At 32.8% G+C, this 16307-nt stretch overlaps 7 protein-coding genes across 7 annotated transcripts; 4 read left to right on the top strand and 3 right to left on the bottom strand.

Moving 5' to 3' along the window:
- Positions 1 to 863: 863 nt before the first annotated feature.
- Positions 864 to 2432, bottom strand: TVAGG3_0253020 (STKc CK1 domain-containing protein; the record flags this gene model as incomplete). Its single annotated transcript, XM_001313847.2, has 1 exon — positions 1259 to 2311. One exon carries the CDS (start codon positions 2309 to 2311, stop codon positions 1259 to 1261), a length of 1053 nt encoding a protein of 350 aa, XP_001313848.1.
- A 1726-nt stretch (positions 2433 to 4158) lies between these two features.
- On the top strand, positions 4159 to 5652 carry TVAGG3_0253010 (uncharacterized protein; the record flags this gene model as incomplete). The annotated part of the gene is made up of 1 exon (XM_001313846.1): positions 4159 to 5652. One exon carries the CDS (start codon positions 4159 to 4161, stop codon positions 5650 to 5652), a length of 1494 nt encoding a protein of 497 aa, XP_001313847.1.
- Positions 5653 to 5923: 271 nt separating this feature from the next.
- On the top strand, positions 5924 to 7423 carry TVAGG3_0253000 (uncharacterized protein; the record flags this gene model as incomplete). Its single annotated transcript, XM_001313845.1, has 1 exon — positions 5924 to 7423. One exon carries the CDS (start codon positions 5924 to 5926, stop codon positions 7421 to 7423), a length of 1500 nt encoding a protein of 499 aa, XP_001313846.1.
- Positions 7424 to 7493: 70 nt separating this feature from the next.
- Positions 7494 to 9200, bottom strand: TVAGG3_0252990 (uncharacterized protein; the record flags this gene model as incomplete). The annotated part of the gene is made up of 1 exon (XM_001313844.1): positions 7494 to 9200. One exon carries the CDS (start codon positions 9198 to 9200, stop codon positions 7494 to 7496), a length of 1707 nt encoding a protein of 568 aa, XP_001313845.1.
- A 500-nt stretch (positions 9201 to 9700) lies between these two features.
- TVAGG3_0252980 (uncharacterized protein) lies at positions 9701 to 11821 on the top strand (the record flags this gene model as incomplete). Its single annotated transcript, XM_001313843.1, has 1 exon — positions 9701 to 11821. The coding sequence occupies one exon, from the start codon at positions 9701 to 9703 to the stop codon at positions 11819 to 11821; it is 2121 nt and encodes a 706-aa protein (XP_001313844.1).
- Positions 11822 to 11992: 171 nt separating this feature from the next.
- TVAGG3_0252970 (uncharacterized protein) lies at positions 11993 to 12784 on the bottom strand (the record flags this gene model as incomplete). The annotated part of the gene is made up of 1 exon (XM_001313842.1): positions 11993 to 12784. One exon carries the CDS (start codon positions 12782 to 12784, stop codon positions 11993 to 11995), a length of 792 nt encoding a protein of 263 aa, XP_001313843.1.
- A 1949-nt stretch (positions 12785 to 14733) lies between these two features.
- On the top strand, positions 14734 to 15991 carry TVAGG3_0252960 (uncharacterized protein; the record flags this gene model as incomplete). Its single annotated transcript, XM_001313841.2, has 1 exon — positions 14734 to 15549. One exon carries the CDS (start codon positions 14734 to 14736, stop codon positions 15547 to 15549), a length of 816 nt encoding a protein of 271 aa, XP_001313842.1.
- Positions 15992 to 16307: the final 316 nt, after the last annotated feature.

The following is a 16307-nucleotide window of genomic DNA, read 5'->3' as shown; positions in this document are numbered from 1 at the left end:
ATATTGATTTAATAAACAATTTAATATATTATTTTTCGAGCAAAGAGAATATTATTCAAGAAAATTAATAAATTCGACATCTACTATTAATTTTCACATATTTTTGAATGTATGATCTCAACGCAACAATACTATTGGATAAAAATTCGGTATGTAATGGTTTTACTTGAAAAGCGTATGGTTATTGTTTAAGTTAATGTAAATAATACAAACAGAGTTACTTATAATGACGCTTGAACGAAAGAATAATGCTGCATTAAAGTAGGTAGGTCAAAGAACCTAAAAGCATGTTTCGGTAATGTTGATTAATTATTCCACAAAAGTGATGGTAAATCCTATTCCTGTTGGTCAAGGCTTATTGAGATAGCCTCTTGATTAAGTTTCTTAGGAAACGAGGCCAGTATGTAACTAAACTTTTAGTAGAACAATACCCCCTATTTACCTGGAAATGAGGTTATATGAGCATAAACTCTTTCGGAAACTTCTTAAAGGTTACCTGAAAAAAGGCCTCTGTGACTATTCCTCTAGAAACGATAATTAATGAGGGGGTTGAGTATACTAACACCCCCTATTTTTCGAAAAATTTTTCTTATGAAGCTCGCCCCCTCTGTACGATTGATTATATTCTATACATCTTAACAAAACATGCTGAAACTCAATATTTGGTCTCAAGACGATTACATTCATTTGAAAGAAAAAATGAATTGCTTTCACTCCCGACGGTTTGATAAACAATAATTCATCATTGCTACTTGCTATTTAAAATAACGAAGATCTCGATCATCCATGATTTATCACATGGACAGAAATTTGAGAGAGAGAGAAAAAATTCAGTTATGAATTGGATAAATTAAATGGGTAGTGGTCTAATCTTTTTCCATTTAAATGTTATGAATTGGATAAAAATCACATTACATCATACAGCACGGCTGCTTGTTACAAGTTATATTTCCTATAATAAGTAGCTCAATAGTTAGAGATGACAATCAAAAGTTGGAGAATAACTTTAAACAAGTTCATTATAACACTTTTCCGTTCATTTAAACTACTATTATATGAATTCAATTATAAAAATGTTTGATCTCTTGGTGGGAAGTTATAAAAATAAATATAAATATGAATTTCTATTATTTTAAATTAATAAATACTAACATTATAAAGTCAAAATATACATAACAATAATATATTGTTTTCAAAAAAGAAACTGTTGGAAAAGATCAGAATAAAATATTTTTCTTTGAGAAAAGAAATTCCTTATTCATAGCTTGCTAAATGGAGGTAAAGGAGTTGGTTGATCTTTAATCAGACTTGATGCTCTTGCTCTTTGTTGAGGTACTGCAATAATATGGGGACTGCTTCTAAATTTCATTAATTTTGCCATTCCTGGATATACAATCTTTGGTATAGCAGAATGTTGAGAGATCATATCATCTTTTTTGACATCCCAGTCGTACTGATAATCAAAAACGAAGCCTTCCTGAATGAATAAGTTTCGAAATAATTCTCTGTACATTTCATAATCCGGTTTATCTTGAAATCCTAATTTCCTTACTTCTTCTAAAAAAATTGAAAATTCTTTTGGTAAATCAGAGCAAAGTTCCTCAATTGGAGTTGTACATTTCACTTCGGCAATCAATTTATTTTTCTGTTTTTGGGATTCGGCTTTTTGGCCTTGCCAAGGCAATCTTCCTTTGAGAAAAAAGATTAATACGTAGGCTAGTGCCTCAAGATCATCTCGTCTCGATTGCTCTATGCCAAGATGTGTAGAAACAGAGGAGTATCGTGCTGTTCCAGTAAGTTCTCTGTCCTCTTTATAAGGTATATGGGTTCCTGTTTTAACGTCGATATATTTTTTTGATAATCCGAAATCAAAGAGGAAAATGATACTATGCTTCTTTCCCAAACCGATTGCAAAATTATCGGGTTTAATATCTCGGTGAATGTATCCTTTAGAATGAACATATTCAAGCCTTGAGATCATTTGGTCTGCTAGCATTAATACAGTTTTTAATGAAAATTTTCCATGACAGAGCTCAAGAAGTTCTGCAACAGATTGTCCAAGTAGTTCCATTGCCATTACTGCATTATCTCCATCAATTTTATACCACTTAAACTCAGGAAAGCCCGGTTCGCCACTAATGAGCCTATAAAACTTGCTTTCACGAAGTAATTGAGGTTGAGGTGTGGAATTATCTTCGATTTTAATTGCAACTTCTTCTCCAGTTTTAATATCCTGAGCAATATAGATGTTTCCAAAACTTCCTCCACCTATTTTTCTCTTTAATGCACAATCACCAATAATTCTATTCATCAATAATTTTCTAAAAAAAATTATGAAAAGTTATCAAAGCATATTTAGGTTAAAATTATATATCGATGAAAACTTGCAAAGTTTTCAATAGAAAATTTTCATCATAAATTTTACAAAATTTATAAAATTAAATTCATCAATAATGTGAAACGATATGTTGCATCAAATAGAATGAGCTCAGTATTGAATACTTCTATCGTTTATTCATGAAAAGAAAAATAAAATATTCTCACATCGAATCAATCATATTGGTATAGCCAGATTGAAAATAACGAGCAAATTGAAAGTAAAATAACGATTTTTTTTTTATTTTTCCGAATGATATTGCATTAATGATTTAGTAAGATTTTTATATCCAATTATATTGTTCTCATTTCGGATTTTTTTAGGGTCCACTCCACTCGCTACCTTTACGGGCGCGAATTGTTCAAATTGTACTAATTGTACTAATTTAGGAATATTTTCGTCTTTGTATTACCTTTCACATAGTCAGATATAATCAGAATATCTTTATAAAGGACAGGGATAGTATGCAATATTAAAAATCAGAGATATGATTTCTTTGAAAAAGAAGTGAAGTGACTTAGCAGACCTTAAAGTGATAATTTGTTTTGTTTTCATTACAAAATCTCTGTCAATTTCCCAAATTATCATTACCCATGAGGGTAAATTTAAATTTTCCAAAATATTACCAGAATATTAGATAATCAATCAGAGTTCTAAAAAATTGAATTTTTAAGGGTCAACTCCGGCCAATTTGACACACAGGATTTTTCACTATCAAGGAAACTACTTGAATAATAAACAATTATATGAAATATTAAGATAATCATTCTTATATATACTGTGCTATATTATAGTGCAATCAAACTTCAATGAAACATATTTTTTGCCGTTTAGCTTGATTATTCATTTACTTTTTATTTTAATGTTCTATGATTATTCACGACCCTATTAAATATAGTAATATAAAATGCTATACTATAGATTTATCTAAAGGAAAATGAAAATCAAGGGACCACAAAAATGCTATAATCTAATTTTTGGAGGATGTTTTATTGTCATACGGAAAAGTGCTTTCGATAATATTTATAAAAGAATGAATTCCAGACCCAAACATTAGAGTCCAAAATTTATGCACTTTATATTTTAAATTCCAATGCGGCTTTTCAAGTGAATCAGACCTATATTTTGGATTCTGAAATCTTAGGAACTCATAATTTTCACTCCAATTATTAACTTTGATCAATTTGGATTATCATATGCTATAAGCGTATCCATTAAATACTATCACAATTGCTTCCATATACACATTATTACCTGACAAATTTTCAAATTCATAATCGTATCATGAAGAAAGTTTTCATAAAAAATAAGGTCAAATTCGAATTACATGTGGTCTTTTAATTAGTTAGAATATTTCAACACTTTCTCGGATATTTTCAATGGGTCGTGTTGCATCGTAAAGCATTCAAAATATACTATGATTTAAATTGGCGTCATATTTTAAATTCCATTCAATTTTATATTAAAGTTAATCATTAACATTTATATTTCCTCAGGACTTTGGCTTATATATGTAAAAAAAGGAAGGTAGACTTTAAGATTCAAAAGTTAAACTTATTTAGCCAACTCAATCGTAATATATACTTATTGTATTTTCAATATCTTGTTCTATCAGTCTATGATTTTTTCAGTACGAACAGAAATCCTATCGATTTCTTCCAAAATTAATTAAAAAAGATCGGATATATTAACTTTTACTATTTTTTTTCGTTGATCAAATTGTTATTCTCACAAAATTTCAAAAGTTTACCGAAGTCAATTTTTTATTAAAATATCTCATTATGCTTCCACTCTTTATTGGCCACATTACAGGGTTCACACTCCCATCATTCTCTGCTAAATTTTGCATAGCAGATGATGCTTCAAAATCATCTTGCCCAAGTGATTACACAGTAAAATCTCCAGATACAACAGAGATTTCAAGCATAACATCATTATCATTATATATTGTTTCTAATCCAACATCAGAGATAACAATCTCCTTTACCACTGTTTTATCTGTTGAAGGCCTTCCTTCTCAAACATTAAAGAAGATCACAGTTATTCCATCATCATCTATATTAACTGCCATCACCCAGGGTATTAGCGCTGTTACATCTTCCGTTGCACTTAAAAATATTGATTTCAACTACAAAGGAAATTTAATTTCTGCTTCACTAGATCTTCAAGGGGCAATCAAACTTGGCGACTTTTCAATTACAACACGCTCATTCACAATTGGTGACAACGTCAAGCAGTTACTTTCTGATGTTACCGTCAAACTTTTCAGTGTTTCATTGGGTGAAACAGCCGTATTAACATTCAATGAAGATCTTAAGAAGACTCTTTCTGTTGGTGTCAAGAAGATCATTGTTAGTGCAGAAAACATTACAAACAAGCTCACATTAATTTCCTCAATTCCATTATTGACAAAAGTTAAGACTATCCAAGAAAAGGGTACCTTAATTATCAAGAGATTTGGTAATCCATCCCTTTCCGAAATACTTAAACTCGATGTCGAAACAAATGGCGGTGTTATCGAATTTGCCAACCAGAAGTGGAAGCAAGTTGAAGGATTCCTCTCATCATTAATTGACAACTTCAACTTCATCAACATTATCCAGAAAAAGGCAACTGAAATCAAAATTTCCGGAAGAAATATCCCAGTAAACATCAAGAACGCCGGAACTGAAGCATTGAACATCATTGTCAATACATCGTCAGCCGGTATCCAAGGCCTTATCCAGATCAAGAACGCCGCCGATAAAATTGTTGGCGAAGGCTTCTCCAAGTTCGAATTAGCTGTTGGAAAGTTCGAAACCACCATCGACAACTTCAACTTGGACTCAAAGATCGCTTTATCTCTTCCATCCGACTTCCAGTCCACAGTCAGTGGGTTCCTTTCAAAAGTTGAGAAACTTGTCAACAAACTCGAAGCCAAGATAACAACACTTACACAGGAAACACTCAACCTTGCTTCAGATGCTCTCCTTAACCTCCAGATGAAGTTTGATGGCGGAGAACTCAAATCTGGCCTCATTGATGTCACAAAGTCACTTCAACTCCCAGATGTCGGAAAAGTTCTTCTCAACATTGACGCTGCAATTGACTCCAACTCTGACTTCCAGAAGATCAAAGAGTTAATCACAACTCCTCGCAAGTTATTCTGCTCCAAAGTTCCATTCAACTGCTCCTCATTCAAACTCAACGTCAACGGCGGCGACCTTCCTCTCCCAGAGTTAGACCTTGTTTGCGAGACTGAGGAATCAACTGGAAAGCAGTGCGTTTCTGCCTGAGAAGTACTGTTTCTCTGCAGACGCATCGAAGTGCCCAGCTGGAACTTACCCAGTATTGCCACAGAACGCTGCACAGGTTGCATCTCTCATCAATAACCTCACAAAGATTGTTAATCTCGACTTCTCTCTCGCAGAAATCAATGCTGAGATTCCAATCGGAGACTACTTCACTGTGGGTGGAACTCTCGCATTGAAAGGAAAAGGTGTCGACAAGGAACTCAAGTTGAAGATTGATAACGGTGACAAAGGAATCGCACTCAGCCTTTCTGACATGAAGTTGGATTTGTCTGCAAACTCTGGTGACAAGAGTGTTAAGTTCACTGTTCCAATTGTTGACATGAAGAATGTTGACTTATCTGATGCAGCAAAGCAGCTCCTTCTCGATTTCACTGAGTCTGAGTTAGTAAAAGTCGACAAGGATTCATTTACAAAGTTGACAAACTCTGTCTTCAACAACCTCCAACTCTTGGCCAAGGAGTCAGTCAGCCAGATCACTCTCTCTGCTGACAAGTACTCAATCGGCAACTTCGAAGTCCTCAAAGACAAAGTCAAAGGAGTTCTTTCTCTCAAGGACGTCGTCATTCCATCAGGAGGATTGACACTTTCTGCATCTGGAACAACTGACACAAACGGATTTGGATTTAACTTCGACACAACAGGAAATCTCGGAACAATCAAGTTCGATAACACATGGAATGCTGTCACAAAGTTTGGAGAAGGATTCTCATTCACAAGTGAGGGAGATCTCTCTGTTGAAAGACTTCCAAACGCAGCACCAATCAAGGTAGGTGGATCAGACACTCTTTCCATCAAGATTGAGGAAGGAAGACCAAGTCTGACAATCTCAGGAAACACCGAGATCAACGCAGCAGGAAAGACAATCAAATTGACAGGAAATGTTGGCTCATCATTCTCTGTCAGCGGTGAAAACTTAGTTGTTGGCGGATCTGGTATTGGATCTTTCAAGGTCACAAAAGAAGATGGAACAGAACTTCCAGTATCCTTCAAGACAGCTACTTTTGAAAAGAGCGCTTCAATCAATGTCCTCCAAGTCATCCAGAACTTGACAGCGAAATTCGGTTCCTACATCAACATCTCCAAGCTCATCTTCCCAGCAACTCCATCTGCAAAGAGAGTTGCACAGGAAGATTCATCAGACAAGGACATCACAATCGGTTACAAGTTCACTGAAAACGGAATTCCAAATTTGAGAATCAATGAAGTAAGTGGAACTCCATCAAACATTTACTTGGTTTACAACGCCACAGACAGAGAGACAAGAGATTTGGTTCCATCAGATTGGATTGATAACCCAGTACCAATTATTTCTGCCAAGTTCTCTGTCCAAGAGTGCAACAACTGGAGAAAGAACATCGTCTCTACTTTCTTGACCCCATCTGTTGAGTCAATCACATTGGCAACTTCATGCGAGGAAGGATTGGATGATGATGAAAGTGTTGTCACCCTCACAATGTCTCTCAAGGCAATCGAAGTGAAGCCAGAGAGTAACGAAGTTGCAGATAATCTAACACCAACTCCAGCTAACCCTGATGAAAACAACAACGACAAAATCTTCGGAATTCCAAAGACTGTCTTCATAGGAGTTGTTGCCGGTGTTTGCGTTGTTGCTGTTATTGCTGTTGTTGTCGGAATTGTCGTTTGCACAAAGAGATCTAAGACATCAAAGAAGTCTAAGAAGGAGCATAAGAAGTCAAAGAAGTCTAAGAAACATTCATCCTCATCATCTTCATTTGATGAGTCTTCTGACTAAAAGAATTTTTTTTAAATTATACAAAATAAATAAAAGGTTTAATAAAAAGAGAACAAACATTATTTTTTTTTTATCCGAAATTCAATTCCACTTCTTTGTGTAATTCATGTCTAAAGTTGATTTTATCCTGCCTCTTCCAAATAATAACAATAAAAACTATTCCGACAATTATAGCAATACCTAATATCGGGAAGAACGTTGCATAGAAGACTGTCAAACTTTTATTATTTTTGGGACTTGGAGGTATTGTGCATTGACCTATAAAATGCTGATTGATGTCATTGGGATTCTCATATCTACAGTTTACCAAGGAAATAACAGTATTTTCGATTTGCTCCTTATACAGATCAGCTAAATTACAACCAATGAAAACACAGTTATTGAAAACTGTTTTTCCGGAAGTGAAGAAACTACTATCCGTAAACACCTCTTTTATAGATAACTTAATGAAATTGGAATCATATACACTTGTTTCTGGGTACATTATCATATTTCCTGACTCAACATTGCTTTCCTGGCAGAACTTCATCTCTGATTTGAAAGCAATGAATGCAGACAAATAAACAATGTAATCAGTTGTGTTGATGCCTTTGATCTGAGCAAGATTTATTAAACTCGATGTTATTTTACGTTGAATTCTTCCGTTGATGTTGTAAACAGCGTACGACGTCGTGTTGTCCTGCTTTATGTTAACGAGTGATGTACTCGAGTTGAAGAACACGCCATTCTTCGTCTGGATATCGATCAACTTCGTGTTTAACCCACCGCATTGAACAGAGCAAAGACCATTAAGCTCAACACGGGCATTGTTGTTGGTGACGGTGATGCAGCCTGAGGCAGAATCAGAAATACATCTGAGGAAGTGAATGTCAGAAATTTTCACTGTCGGAGATGAATTTTGGAAATTAAAACTCGGCTGTAGGATGGAAATTGCTGATCCTTCGTCGGAAAATAAACCGACCTTCTCAAAATTGCAGCTTTTTATCTCAAGTTTCTCTTGGATGTAGACGAATTTGAGCGATTCATTTGAGTTCTTATTTGATACTTCTCCAGGGAAAGAAAGGAATGGGCATTCAACTAGGGGTAAATCAGGATCTGGCATGGGGACACTTATTGTTATATTTGTAATAAGATAACTGTCTCCAATGTTATTTTTACTAAAACCTGAGAATTTCGTAATTGTTGTATTTCGGAACTTACAATCATATAGATTTTCCACAGAAAATGATGCTATCGAACAGTTTTCGAAATAGCTATTTCCAACTTCGCTACTTTTGAAATTTGCTAATTTCATATTGTTAAAATATGTATATTTGAAATTAATCCTGAACGTTGGAGTTTTATCATTGATATAGTTTGATATATTACAGGATCTAAGTTCAGCTGGGCTTCCAGAATACAAGAAATTTTTGTAAACTTCTCCAATATCGAAGAAATTATTGTAAAGACTGCATAAACTTTGGGATGCATAGTATATAGTATCACCATCATTTGAAAAACACCTGCAGAAGCATGTATTATTAACCGAAATCCCGTTTTTTGAGTATGCAAATATAGCTCCACCATTTAATTCAGAACCTATCTTTTTAGAGTAGGCAATGCATTGATCAAAAATGCATTCCGAAGCATCAAGTCGAGTGAAATTGTAAGTATTCATTGAAATTGCACCTCCGATCAATGATGATTCGATGGAAGCAAAGATGCATTTGATAAGAACAACTGACGTTCCAACAGGCTTTAATCTTTGAAAGTATATATTTGATTCATAATTCACCATTTTTTTATTTTAAAATTTATCGTTAAATTTTATCACAAATATAATAATGCAATTCAGTCAAAACACTACTAGTCTTATATACATTTACTCAACAATTCATCGTAAACCTTTTCAATTTTTTCAGATACAAATTGAATACACATTTTTATGATATTAAAAATAATACACTATCATCACACGTGTTCGCAAAATAAAAAACAATTATGGATTTTTTTGAAGATCATTTTTCAATGATTTTCCATAATTGATTAATTAATAAAGTTAAAACAAATTCTTAAATTGAAAATTTTCATTATTAAAGAAAAATGTGAAATAATCGATTGAGTTTATGATGGATTCCAGCAATGTTATTACACCGATATATAGTGCATGATATATCCGTCGTTGGGATTGTATTGGTGTTCTTCAATTTTGTAATTTCCTATTGCTCGGATGAATTATATTCTACATCTTATGGAAAATGTGACAGGAATACGTTTTTTTGGAATTTGTAAATTAGCATGAGTGAATCCGCGCCACCTGATTCAAACGCGGAAACACAAAATGCTGAGCAATCAACAGAACCTTTACAAACCAACGTTCATGAAGCAATTGCCGAAAAATTATTACCAAATCTCGAAAAGCAAGTTGAAACTAGTCAAAATCCCGAACAACCACAAGATAGCGAGCAAAACTCTGCAGAACCTCCAGTTGAAGAAGTAAAAGATGCAATTTTGGGCAAATTTAATATTAACGAACAACAAACCTCACGACAAAACGAATCAAATCAAGAAACAAGCAATAACCAACCTCAAGAAAATCAAAATACAGAACAAAATCAAGAAGAAAACGCAGAAGATTCGAATCAAACACAAATTTCTTCAAAATATGAAGAAAATGATGACTCAGATGACGACGATGAAGACGAGTACCATATCAAGCCGGATTTATCTACAAAACCTGGCGAAATTTCTGTTAATAACTTTGATAAAAACAAACCAACGACATTTACAGATCACGGCACAGTAGTTGCCTTAAAAAACTTGGGTATTGATCCTTCAGAACTTTTTATGCCCTCAAATGAAGAAATTCAAAAATATGCTAACGATGAAGATTTTAAACAAGTTTTTATCCAACACCATGAAGAAAGAATCGAGCGTTTATGCAAGCTCATCAGACGCGAGCGATACAGAGTCTTAGATAGAGAAGCAAACTCAGGAACTAAATCCAAATCTTCAATGTCATACTCCAACAGGGCAGGAGCCGTTGAAATGGAGGAAGCTCAAATAGAAAAGCTTAAAATTCGCCAGAAGAAAGAAGTACAAAAGATGATTGAAGATGTCCTCGCATTTGACAAACTACAGAAACAAATGGACGAAGCGGAGAAGAATGAAACCGAAAGGAGGAAGGCAAAAGAAGAGGAAAGAAAGAAGAAAGCTCAAGAGCAGCACGAACGCCACATTCAGAAACTGAAAGAAAGGGAATTGTTGGAGCAAAAGAATCAAAAAGAAGAAGATGAGAAGAGAAAAATCCAGTTTGAGAAGGAGAAGAAAGCATTAGAGCAGCAAAAGAAGATTGCAGAAGAGAAAATTGCTCAAGCGAAAGAACTGGAAAAGCAAAGAGTAGAAAGAGCAGAACAGAATCGCCAAAAGTTGCAGAAAATTGAAGAAAAAAGAGCGAAGAAACTCGAAGAGCAGGAGAAGAAAGTTCAAGAAAGAGAGCAAAGGAGATTAAAAGCAATACAAGAAGAGAATGAAAAGCAGAAACAAGAGAAAGAAGAGCAATCACAAAAAAGACAAGAACAACTGAAAAAAGTCAAAGAAAATGAACAAAATTTCTTGGATCAGAAAAGGAAGCAAGCTGAAGAAAAAGAGAAACAGGACGAGCAAAGGGCAATTGAAATCAAAAAGAAGAACCAAGAGAAGCTCCAAAATTTTGCAAAAGAACAAGACGAAAGAATCAAAAGAAACCAAGAGATCAGACAAAAACTGATCGAACAACAAGAGAAGAAACTCAAAGCAACAGCAACATCGGACGAAGAGATAGAGAAACGTCTAAAGAATATAGAGAAGATGAAAGAAGAAAGAGCAAACAACGCGAGACTGTCGAGAAGTGACGGCGCAATCAGATCTCTGAAGAAACAGGAAGAGCTCAAAAAATCAATCTTGCAGAGACAACAAAAAATGGATGACGAACAGAAAAGAAGCGAACAAAAGTTGCAACAGGCCAAAGAAGAGAAAGAAAGACAACAGAGGCTGAGGGCTCTCAAGTTCAAACTCAGACAAGAAGAGCTGATGAAGAATCAAACACATTTGCAGAGACAGCAACAAATGAGAAATGAAAAAGTTCAGCAACAGATGGAGGCAGAAGCAAACAGATTAAAGAAATTGGAACAGGAGAAACTCGCTTTGTCCAGAGAAAGAAGCACAAGAATACAGAAATTACAGATTCAAAAGCAACAACTGCAGGAAGATTTCGAATCATTTAGTGTCAAAGGAAAAGTCGATACTTCTACGATCACTAAATTGGCGAAGAAGTATGATATTGATTTGGATCAGATTAAGGCAAAATATAAAGATACTTTGGAGGAACCAAAGAAACTTCCAAAATTGAAGAAGTCAAAAGATGAAGACGAGGCTTGATTTAATATACTTTATTTTATTTATTTTATATTAAAATGTTTATTGATTATACGAATTTGGTTATTTTTAATATAAGATGTATAAGAATAACACTAAGAACTATTAATAATATGAAATTAAACCCGAAAAAGAATGATTAAAGAAAGAATAATATTTACAAAAGGAAATGACTTATTTTCTTGGGCGGAATAGCTTAGAAAGCCCACGAGCTGCATCATTCATTACATCAGCAAACTTATCTAGGGACTTTCCAATTGGTTTCATAACCTTCCTATCAAACTTAGATTGACCTTGAGCCAATTTCTGGGTATTTGTAACTGCTGGTGGGAAGTGAGCCTTGTATGCCCTTCCTTCCTTATCATAAACGATTTGTTTAACTGGTGGGTAATAAGCGTATTTGGATGGAGTGATGGCTCTTCCATTTGGCTCGTAGTAGAATAAATGATCTTGGTCAACTGTTGATTCAACCCAAATAGCTTCGATTTTAATTGGCTTTGACTTATCCGATTGTCCATCATCAAAGTCTTTCTTTTCTTCATTGGTTGGATATGCAGGCGGATTAGGGTACTGACCACTGGGTGCTTGCGTGTATGCCTGATTCTGATAAGGCTGACCTTGGGAAGGATGGGAGTCAGAGATAGATGGTGAATTGACGAACGGATTATTATCAGATGTTGGTATATTCTCGGGGTAAGTTTGTGGAGGAGCAGGCTGTGGAGCTGGAGTAGGATTTACATCAATTAATGAAGTTGTCTCTGAATTTGGATAAACTTGAACGTTTGTTGGCTCTTCTATTTGAGGATATTCTTGTTGTCGAGCCGACTGAGCTTGTCCTGGGGTTGGATCAACTAATGGATTATATTCATTTGTTGGATACAGCGGTGGATGAGATGCTGTGACTGTGTGATTGCTAGTTTGTTGTTGGTTGGCAACATTTACTGGTTCACTATAAGGATTCTCCATTTATGCAAAATGAAATCATTTCTATCGTTAAATTTTTATTTTTTTCATTCAAAAAATTTTAAGAGAATTAAAACGATGACAATGTTATTAAAAATAAAATAATCTAATTTTTAAAACATTCAATTAGTGATCGTTGCGGTGAAAAATTTTATTCACTGTAAACGTGACAATTTTTGAATGAAAATTTATTCCCGGTTCAATTTATTCCTTAAAATATTATCACTTTGGATGATATATAAATTATACAATTTCCTTCTATCGAAAATTTATGTCACTGTCGTATGAATTGATTGAATTTTGTGATCCAACTGTATAAAATCCATTCTTATTGTTACATGCCTATTGTAAATCAAATATAGGAGTGAATAATTTACTCAAGAAAGTTTGTGCCGGGAAAAGTGACATATTTCTTTGGGAATATATTAATTAAATCCTTGTGTGATTGAGACTGTATCGAAGATTATCCTTATATGGAACATTCATGCATCAAAGAAAGTCAAAACTATCAATCAAAAGCAGTTAGTGGAAATAATGGTTGGTGTAAAATAAACATACACCTGAAAAGTGACAAATAATAATAAAAAATCAATTTCTTTAACTAAGAATTGGAGAATGTTTTCCAATATTTCTTCAGAAATATAAAAAATGAAACACTTATTAATATTAATGATGAACTTTTTCAGTATGAAACAGTTGACAAGTTTTGTAATTGCAAATTCAACAAAAATTTTGACAGCAATTATTTTTCTATTACAGCAACTAATGATGAAAAAGACAAAAGAAATGTTTCGATTGAGTTTATCTCAGAATATGAAACTCTATATAACAATAATCAAATGACAATTGAGGCATACAATAATTGGATATCTATATTTACTCAACAAAAGGATTATTCAATTGATTTGGGTGGCGCTGATCAAGTTTACTTTGAGATATTCAATACAAAAACCCATAGAATCATATTATCTCAATATTTTACATTTAAAATTCATTTAGTATGGAATTACCATACGATTCTTCCTCACGAAAATTTTACATTTTGCTCAAACACACCTAAAAAAATTAAAAGATCTATCCTTGGTGATGCATTAGAAGTAAATAGTGATGGATCAAACCAAACTCTAAAATTGTTATCATTTCCTGAAGGGAACTACATAAAAGAAATAAAAAAGTCAATTTTAGTTTATGCAACTTATCATGGAAAAGATATTGAATTTTCAAAATATTTGATAAATATATCAAACTTTAATAAGGACATTGAATGCAATGTAAAATTTTATAATAACACTGATTACGGGGTGATATATTATGAATTTAATCTTTCTGATACTTCAATAGGAACTAACACGTTTAATATTTCCATTATTGATCGAAATCAATCTAAAACAGTTTATTATGAATGTTATTTCAATATTTTAACTATCAAGTTTGCTCCATATTTAACATTTTATACTCAAGATAGAATTATTATCAAGAAAAATGATGAAAATGGAATCTTTTTAAGGGGAATCATAAACGATAACAATATTTTTGGCAATTTAACACTTTATTGCACTATAAATGAAACAGAAACCAGAGAAATCTTTCGAAAAATAAACTCAAATATATATCAAGAGAGTTTTAATGAGAGTTTGAACATAAATTCATTGGATGTAGGATTTTATATGGCAAAACTTTATGCAGTAGATCATTCAGGAAATATATCAAATTATGTGTATTTTAATTTTACTATAGAATACAATGAAGTAACACTTGAATTGCTAGATGATATGGATAAATATTTCACAAATGATAACCTAAATTTAATAACAAAACTATTTAAAATTACGGATTTGAACGGGAAAACACAAGTGATGATGAAATACAACTTCGATAATATGAGAAACTATTCGAATAATAGATATATAAACATTTCTAATGCTAATGATGCAGTTGAAACTCTTTTTAATATGAAGATCCCTATCAATTTATCAGATGGAAATCACATACTGAATATTTTTTGCGAAGATTCATTCGAAAAACGTTCCAACATTTTAAGTTATAGTATTCAATTTAGACATAATAAACCAGAGCTTTCTTTACTCCAGACACAGAAAATATTTAGAAATATAGTAGATAAATTCATATTTAAGTATCAAATACTTGATAATGATGACAATGAAGTTGTAAAAATTTTCATGAAATTTGATAATAACGCTCCGTTCTCCTCAGATTTAATTACAGTTAAAAATGCAGCAGTATCATATTTTAAATGCGATTTCCCAAGCAGCATAGAAATTGGAAACCACACATTCTACGCTTATGCAACAGATAGTTTTGGTTTAAACAGTTCAACTCAATATTTTAATTTTAGTTACATTTACAACATTCCAAGTATTGAGATAATACATCTGAGAAAATTCTTATTGGTGGAGAACTCTGAATCCAAAGTTATGTTGAATGGAACAATATCGAAATATGGAATATTACCAGAATTAACTCTTGAATGGATACTCGATCGAACAAAGAAAAATGATTTCATAAAAACATTTCGCCTTGAAAATTCTGAAATTTCAAATTATTCCCAAATGATCGTGATACCTACTTCATTGGACTTCGGCTATCATAGCATTAGCGTTTATGGATGCTATAAAGGTGATTATTGTAATAATTCAAATGAAGTTGATTTCGCATGGTTTCCTGCATGTTTAAAGAGTATCAAAAATAACAAATTTATATTAGGATATTCTAGGCTTCATGTAATTTCTCTCTTAGTTCGTAAATAAAATATAGATAAAAACTTTTTCTATACAAAACTAATTTTCATTCTTTTACATACACATATATGTACTTTAACATAGATTTTACTAAAAAAGAAAAAGAAAATTAAAGATATAACCGAAATCGTAGAATACAAGGAAATAAATCATTAATTTACATATCCATTTTGAATCAAAATAATTTTTATGGAACGAACGGTGCAATAAATTTATCTCAAATTACGAAAGATAAAATTCTGGCCATTTCCATTGAATAAACAAGCATATGGGGCCTAAATCAGTAAATATGAGATAGGGCTGTTTTCGAATTGTTTAAATTTACTTTTGTGAATAAGAGCTTGAAATTTACAAAGAGTATACTTATTTCTAAATTAATTTAATATCAAGATATTTGTATTTGCATATATACCAATTTGATCTATATGTAATGGAATATTTAGTAAAAAATCACGTCTTTCGAAATAAAATTTTGAGAATGAATGATTATCTTTGAGTATCTTAATAAGGAGTAATCTAGATATTCATTTTCTGCAAGAAAAATAAATATAAAATCTTTTTTATTGAATCATTACCGTTAGGATGCTGAATGAGTGATTCTTGAGTTTAACAGATACTTAGATTGCATACACTAAAACTCAACAGTTCGGTAATAATATAAAGTACTCACAAAATCTAGATTGAGAGGCGGTCAATGACTTTTGAGGGGAAATTAACGCATGGAATTTAATATTATTTAGGTTGATATTCTTGCTTATTATTTCAGA

This window comes from Trichomonas vaginalis, chromosome IV, assembly GCF_026262505.1.
Source record: "Trichomonas vaginalis G3 chromosome IV, whole genome shotgun sequence".
Lineage (NCBI taxonomy): Eukaryota > Parabasalia > Trichomonadida > Trichomonadidae > Trichomonas > Trichomonas vaginalis.
Note: the sequence above shows the minus strand (reverse complement) of the source record. Positions and strands in the feature narration are given on the sequence as shown.